The sequence below is a fragment of the Monopterus albus genome, unplaced genomic scaffold (assembly GCF_001952655.1).
Source record: "Monopterus albus unplaced genomic scaffold, M_albus_1.0 scaffold20.1, whole genome shotgun sequence".
NCBI classification, from domain to species: Eukaryota; Metazoa; Chordata; class Actinopteri; order Synbranchiformes; family Synbranchidae; genus Monopterus; species Monopterus albus.
In genome coordinates this window covers 4,010,578-4,018,129 of record NW_018127900.1, presented here as the reverse complement: position 1 = coordinate 4,018,129, position 7,552 = coordinate 4,010,578, and the positions used below count along the sequence as shown (strand labels likewise).

At 39.1% G+C, this 7,552-nt stretch overlaps 1 protein-coding gene across 1 annotated transcript in view; it reads right to left on the bottom strand.

Moving 5' to 3' along the window:
- Nucleotides 1–1,325: 1,325 nt before the first annotated feature.
- Nucleotides 1,326–7,552, bottom strand: part of tmem8b (transmembrane protein 8B) — a 36,230-nt gene continuing 30,003 nt past the window's right edge. The window contains exons 12-13 of the mRNA XM_020593781.1: nucleotides 6,591–6,707; nucleotides 1,326–3,019 (exon numbers count right to left, since the gene is read on the bottom strand). Of these exons, the coding sequence (XP_020449437.1) occupies nucleotides 2,684–3,019; nucleotides 6,591–6,707 (453 nt within the window). The 3' untranslated portion in view covers nucleotides 1,326–2,683. The remainder of the gene's footprint in view (nucleotides 3,020–6,590; nucleotides 6,708–7,552) is intronic.

Genomic DNA, 7,552 nt, shown 5'->3' with positions numbered 1-7,552 from the left:
TAGACTAAAAATGGGATGAGAGCCAATTTGCATCTCTTTTTTATAATTAGAAGAGAGCAACAAAGACTCTTTAATATAAAGATCATGAGGCTCACGTTTTTTGTTTAATATATAATACTTAATATAATAAAAGGATATTAAGTATGTAAATAGGAACCCGATTCAACATAATTTTGATAAAAGCATGAACCAATACCAACTGACTGTAGACATCTTTTGTATTCTTGTGCTTTTTCCCATTTGAACAGAGAGCACGGTGTAGAAAACTTAATGTAAGGAATAGAAATGCCCTCCAGTGACCTCATTTGCTCCCATTTTCAAAGCTCAAACGAAACAGAGTAAAGAATTCATGCATAATTAGCTGCAGCAGTGACAGTGCTGGTAAAAATTATTATTTTTTCTCCTTTATCATATTCGGTAAATAAATGCTTTGCTTGCAAAGCTTGAATAAAATATGGTGATTATGTCACTTGGGTAAGAGTGTGGGTGTTTATTTTATATCAGAATGAAGCTTTTTTCCCCCCTCTGGCTTCCTCTGGTTGTAAATTCACAGTTTAACCACTCAGTAAACTTACATGAACAAAACACTGCTTTAGCTAATTTGCATAGTTTTAAAACATACAATAACAGATGTTTTGTCACTTGGAGACAGTGGAAACAATTTGTGAATGCCACATTTACAATCGATACAGTGAACTTGTTGGCAAACAGTTGCTTATTTACACATCTAGAAATTACAGAGAAACACTATGATTTATTTGGACTCATGTTCATGGGCGGAGCAAAGGGGGTTGCCAGGGGTGGCAGTGGGCACCCCGGAAACTGATTGTCCGCCCCTGCCAGAGTCAAAATGTGATGTTTGTCTGTATTCATGAATGAAAAATGAAAAACAAGGACAAAATGCCACCTTATAAAGGACAATTTTTTGGTGCTTTATAATTGATATTGGTCAAATTACTTTTATTTCCCATCACGCATGCATCATCATATTTGGATTCATTTCTCAGATCACGTTGTTGTGCTTGGCCTGATTTGCCTCAGTGGGGGGGGGCAGCAATATCCCCAGCCAGGAATAAAAAAGGAGCACAGCCAAAGTTAGCTAAAGAAAACACTGTGTGTGTTGTGTCTCATTTTTATACGAACAATTTGATTTTTAATAATGTATGGTTTATTATTTGATAAAACTAGGAGTTTAATTTACTTTTTACATGTATTTCAAATGTGCCACCCTGTCTGAGTCTGTGCCCCAGCCTGGCCACCCCGTCCAAAATGTTCTTGTTTCTTTCTTTCTATTCTTTTGTTTCTGTCCACCTGACAAATGCAAACCCAGTAGTCATTCTCTTTTAGCTCATTATATGGCTCTTTACAGTAGGTTCTACATTCTCCACTATGTTCACTGCTAAGTGTGTCTGTGTCTTTGGAGTAAATAAGAAAGTGAATAAGTGTATTTTCCAAAATGCCAAACTGTTCCTCTAAGGGCTGTGTTGATTTTTTTATTTGTGTGGTGTCAAGGCCAGGTACGACCTTTAGTTTTACCTGGTACAAAATGTACACTTGCCAAAAGAATGAATTCTTTCATATTAAAAAAAGACCTGCCACACACACAGAATGATAAATCCTGAGGCGCTGCTGATAGATCGCACCTAATAATGAACCGTGCAAAGAGTCATAAAACACAGCTCACAGCTCTGCTTCTCCTTACAGGAGAGGGAGGCTTCATATCAACAGTATGCTCTGAAGCTATATTCATGCTGCCGCTCTGCAGGAGAATTATTTATCTCTTGCTCTATTCCTGGGAGGATACTGTTGACAGCATCTCATCTCACTGTCTGAGTACCACTGGCTTCCATTAGGGCCAGCGACTGCAGTGTGATGTCTTTGTCACCGGTTGCACTGCATTTAAAAGCTTTGAAATCAGGAGTAATACTGAGGCAAAGAAAGAAAACATTTATTGTTTATGAATGTGGTGTCACACAGGTCCTGTCAGAAAAGAACAGGGAGGTGAGGTCTTGGTTTGAGGTCTCTGAAGTAATCCTGCCTCCCCTCTTCCCTTTCAACAGGCAGCTGGACTTTGGAGTTGTTACCATCAAGAACAATCAGCACATTCGTGGGAAAGCAATACATTGCAGTTGCAAAAGACAGTCTAACATTCCACATGACAACTAGGTTTTACATTTGTGATTCCCACTGTAGTTCATACTGTTATAAAAATGTACAGAGTAACATTTTTGTGTCTCAGTGCAAAATATATATTCCAAAAGAATTTCAGAAAAGCCGTGCCCTTGGTAAATGTTCCCCCATTTCTCCCCCTGATCTGTGCCCCAACAGTAAAATGGTCTCTTTACAAGACCACCAATAAATACCCAACAGAAGCAGTTTTACAGTCACCGTCAGATAGCAGCAGTGTTTCAGCTTTGATTTTAAATACATATTCACAAACAACAGCTCACTGTACACCCACAATTAATCAGAACAACTAACTATAGATAATATTACAGTTGTCTTCGTAGTAATTACCATAACAATAACAACAGAAAAAAAAGATCCAATTTGTCACATCTGCATTAAAGTATTTACACTGCTTTTTCAAGTTCTGTGGCTTAATTTCCCATGTGTGAATTTCCCCAAGTAAAAGAAGGCAATGAAGTGTCTCTAAGGTAAAAGGCTGCAGCTGGGGAGTGTATCAGCTGGTACAAATACTGTTGATGGAGATGATAGCCGGGTCCACCAGACCCAGCTCCTCGTGCTCGTTCACACACAGCTGATAGCCACAGCCCCGCCTACGCTTCAGCGGGGTCACCTTGGCGTCAGGCTTGGCACGTGGCGGCAGGAGGAAACCCACACTCCCTGCAATCAGCATGTGCCAGATGCTGTGGATGTAGAAGTAGTTCTCCTCCGTCTCCACGAAGGCATAAAGGGCCACAGCAGATGTGGCGATCATGGTGCCCGGGAAGAGGAAGAACACCCAGCGCTTCCAGGTGGGCGGGTAGCAACGCCGCCGGCGGATGGTGCGCACCGTCTGGCAACACAAATAAAAAATATTGTTTTCATTTTCACCATTTAGACATAATTTTAAAATAGCAAACTGTACTCTGTGCCTGTGGTAATGCTTAGCTTTACAAATCCCTTAATTTTTTCCTTTTAAATATTGAATTTTACATTTTTTTTAAGAAATGTACTAAAAAATTATAGTTACAATTTCAACTAAGAGAAAAATAAAACATGTTTTATAGTTTATATTTTTTTAGAACTGATCTCAAAGGCCCCCTGTTTAATGTTCTTATAGTACTTCCATAATTTAATGAGCATATTTCATGTAGAAACAGGATATTGGAGTGGGAGATCACGCAGGGAGCAGTCAGTCAAAAATAGACACCAAAAGAATTTCAGTGAGGGAGCAGCAGGCAGTTTACCCTTCATAAATCTCCACTGGATTTATTTTGTGAAATCTGTAGTCATACCTACTGTTGCAGTCCAACACAGTGATCATAATCAGCTGGTAGATGCTTAGAATTGGTCATCTGCCACCGCTTTAGCAGTTTTAGGTGATATTTATGCTCATGTTCTATTTGGCAGTAACAGGATATGATGCTTTAATCCAGAGAATGTGCTCATTCTTTCTGGGAATGGCCCAGAATTGCTGAAAGTGTGGCACAGAGACATTTCATTTAATTTCTGTCTAAACAGCATTAGAGGGTGTTTCATAATTACAGTGTATGCACTCTCTATTTTAATTTGTTCATAAACACTGATTGCTTGCATCGTATTTTTCCCTATACCATCAAGGGAAACATAAACCTTTCATGAAAGACAAAAAAATAATTACATGAATTCAAGCAGGAAAATGGCTCTGAATGACTTATTGCATTGTATATGTTTTAGGTTAAATACTAAAATAAATTGTATGTGAAGCCAAGTAAAGAAAAACATGGCGTTTTAACTATTCCAGTCCCTTTAGAACTGCATATTTGTCTGGTGAAGACAAACTATTTCAGATCAAGATGAACAGTTCATGCATAAGTCAGGGACCTCATTTAGTTTGGAGAATTAGGAGTGTTTGGCACTGACATATTTGAACTTCTCCCCTTCTTCTTACCGCTCATGACACCCCTGCAAAGCAGCAGGCGCTCTGTGCCCTGCGCTTCACTGATCTAATTTGATTGTGTCTGGGAACATTCAGAATGTCAGGCTTTGCAGAAACATGACAAGTTGAAATGAAAGGGCTCTTGTAGAAAATGTGTGGCGCTCAAAACTCAGAGGTGCAGCACAGAGGAGAGAACGCGGAAACGCAGACATACGCTATTGAACAGCTGATAAATTCTGAAGTGTCAAGCAATCAAAAGCACGAGCTCAGGTTTATCTCTAAAAAAAAATGCAACATTAGCATGAGATCCAGTGACTGTTTATGGAAAAGTTGCTGTGTGGAGTTTCCTAGCGCGGCTTGTTGTGTGTGGTTCATCACCAAGGGAAGATCAGAGATCATGTTTCTGTCAGTCATTCTGACATTGCACTGCATATACTTCCATTCTGTACATATTGCCACAGTATACCAGACCATAATATCTGCATAGTATATTTGTCAAATAGCATATGTTGACATGCCATCCATAATTCAATTACAAACCCATCAAACCTAAAGAAAACCAGCCAAACAGTGGAAGCCAGTGGCTTTATGTTAATCTCCGAATACACACTTGTATGGCAGCAGCGTGTGTGACTTCTGAAGTGCTGTCGCTAATCTCAGAACAAAAGAATATTGTCTATAATAATATTCACTTTCTCTTACCATCGGTGCTAAAGCTACAATGTTTGCATGGTGGAATTAGATGCTACTACCTCTTGCACAGCTTCTCCTGCCTACAAAAAGATAACTCTCAGAGCTACAACTCCCACACTTTAGTCAAGGCAAAGCTTTCTCCAAGAAAGCCACAAACCTAGTTTTCAAACTCATGTCAGAGGTTTAGTGTTAAAGGCTTTTTTTTCAAGAACCTTGCCTGAAAGACTATTATTTTTTATCTTCTCAGTTCAGGGAGCACATTATGAAGAGTCAGTGAAAGTACAAGATGACTTATAATGAAACTACAACCCATGACTAATACCCACAGGCTGCAAAACTTTTAAAGGCCCTTCCATGCTAAGGTAAAATAGCTTCATTGGTCACAAACCCACAGTTTTTAGCCAAGCACATGTTTCAGGCCTATCTTAGCATAAATGATGGATTAAGTTTTTACGCTTACTGGCACAAGGAACAATAGAGGAACACTGCTTACATGTTTCATCTGCATGTTTGAACAAGGTTGTCCATGAATGTCAAACACACATTATATATTAAAATAATTCTATTTTACCCTGTAAAAAAAAACAAACTTGTAGAGCAGTCAGAGAATTTGTGTGTGCACTGGTAGACATATTTATATGGAAAGAATAAATATTTCTTAATTAAAAACATCTGAAGCCAAAATTGTTATAATCCTGTCAGACAAAAAAAACCCCACCAGGTTTCCTGTAGCCCTCATGAGTCTATTAAATGTATTCTTTCTTCCTATGTTAGTTTTTATGTGCAGTAGCATATCTTGATTTCCTTTGCTTAAATAACTGCACAACAAAGAACTGCACAATTTTCATGTGTAATTCTTACATGCAACAGTTATATGTAACCAATCAGCCAAAACATTATGACCACCTGCCTAACACTGTGTACACAGGAGTCAGTGAAGCAGTTGGTTGGCACTCGTGTCTCTCTGCAGCTCACTGTGCATCTTCTGTGAATCTGTCTGCTTCCAAAGTTCTACTGTCAGGAAGAGCACAGATGTGTCGACCATTCAGTGAAAATCTTATGTAAATGGAGTGAAAACTGTGGTCATGAGGACAAGTTAGAGGTAATGTTTTGGATGCTTTCAGCAGCTTTGCAACTCTAGATGTTATATCAGTGCTATAGCCGCTGAATGTTTCTCTTCATAGAGACCAATGTACAGTTTTTCTCATTTTTAACAAAGAATTAAAAAAAAAGGGAATCTGTTGAAAAGGATGAATGATATTTAAAAGTTTAATCTACATTAGATCAACCTCATCATCAGTGAGCCTTGGGCATCCATGACCCTGTCGCTGGTTCATTGTTTGTCCTTCCTTAGACACTGTTGGTAGGTACTAACCACTGCAGACCAGGAACACATAAGACCTGCAGCGTGGGAGATGCTCTGACTCATTCAACAGCCTCTACAGTTTGACCCTTGTCAAAGTCACTCAGATCCTTACACTTGCCTGTTTTTCCTGCTTCCAACACATCAATTTCAAGGACTGAATGTCCACTTGCTGCCTAATATATGCACCCACATTGACAGGTGCCACTGTAACGAGGTAATCAGTGTTTTTCAATTCATTTGCCAGTGGTTATAATGTTATGGCTGATCAGTGTACATGGCTTTGTAATGTCATCTGTTTAATGTCCTTGTTTTCCTTAGCCCAACATGTCCATTTCCCTTCTAAAATCAACAAACTCATATTATCTACTTTTGTCACATTCAGCTCATTACAGTTTTTAGCTGTAGACTGCTTTTCTACAGTACAGTAAATATTTGAATTTTCCTTACCCATGCCACAGCCATGATGCCCAGAGCAAACAGGCTGGGTCCCAGCAGGTTCCACAGGCCATGACGGTCTAGTTGCAAAGCCATAGAAAGAGACATCGCCCCCAGCAGATACAGCACCTTGATAAAAACCATGTGGATCAGTAACAGCCCTCCATAAGCACTGTCAACATTACTACATCTCCAGTAAATTATGGGATGTGAGAATGGTCAAGAAAAGGATATCTCTACTTAAAGATAAAGACCGGTGTTTAAATTGTTTTCTAACACATGCTCTAAAAATGGCAACAAAAGCTTTGCAGTTTCATCATAAATCTGTTAGTAATGACCGATGCTCACCAAACCATCAGGAGATGATATGTAGCTCATGTAGATGGTCTATAGTTTCTGCTGTAATCTAGCTACAGTAGCAAGCAAATTTAGAAACCCATATTAATGATTAGGACAGGCACCAACACCAACAATGAATCAATTCTGTTAACATCTGTTCTTCAGCCTGCATGTCCTTGGGCAAGACACTAAACCCCAAGTCGCTCCTGTTGGACCCTGCCATCTGTGAACGTTTGGGGTGAATGGGCAAAGCGCTTTGAGTGCACCTAAGTGTGCAGAAAAACGCTATAGTTCAAGTTATGTTACATTATGCAAATGTGCCATTGGTTTAATTTATCAGTGGGAACATGGTCAACACAGAAAACAGTCCAATCAGTTTTGTTGAAGTCAAAATTTGTATTTCAAAGTGCTGTGCAGAGCAATACATGAACTGAATTTTGTCTATGTAAGAGAGAGCCTCAGTATAACAAAATGCTATTCCAGGCTATAAATAATACCAGTTTAACTTTTTTTTTTTTGCCAAGCTCACAATTTGACATAAAGCCAAGGGATATAAAAGAGATAAAGTGAGAGAAAAAATCAATAAGCTCTGCTACACATGCTTTAGGAGAACTTAAGCCTGTCCAGGACACCTG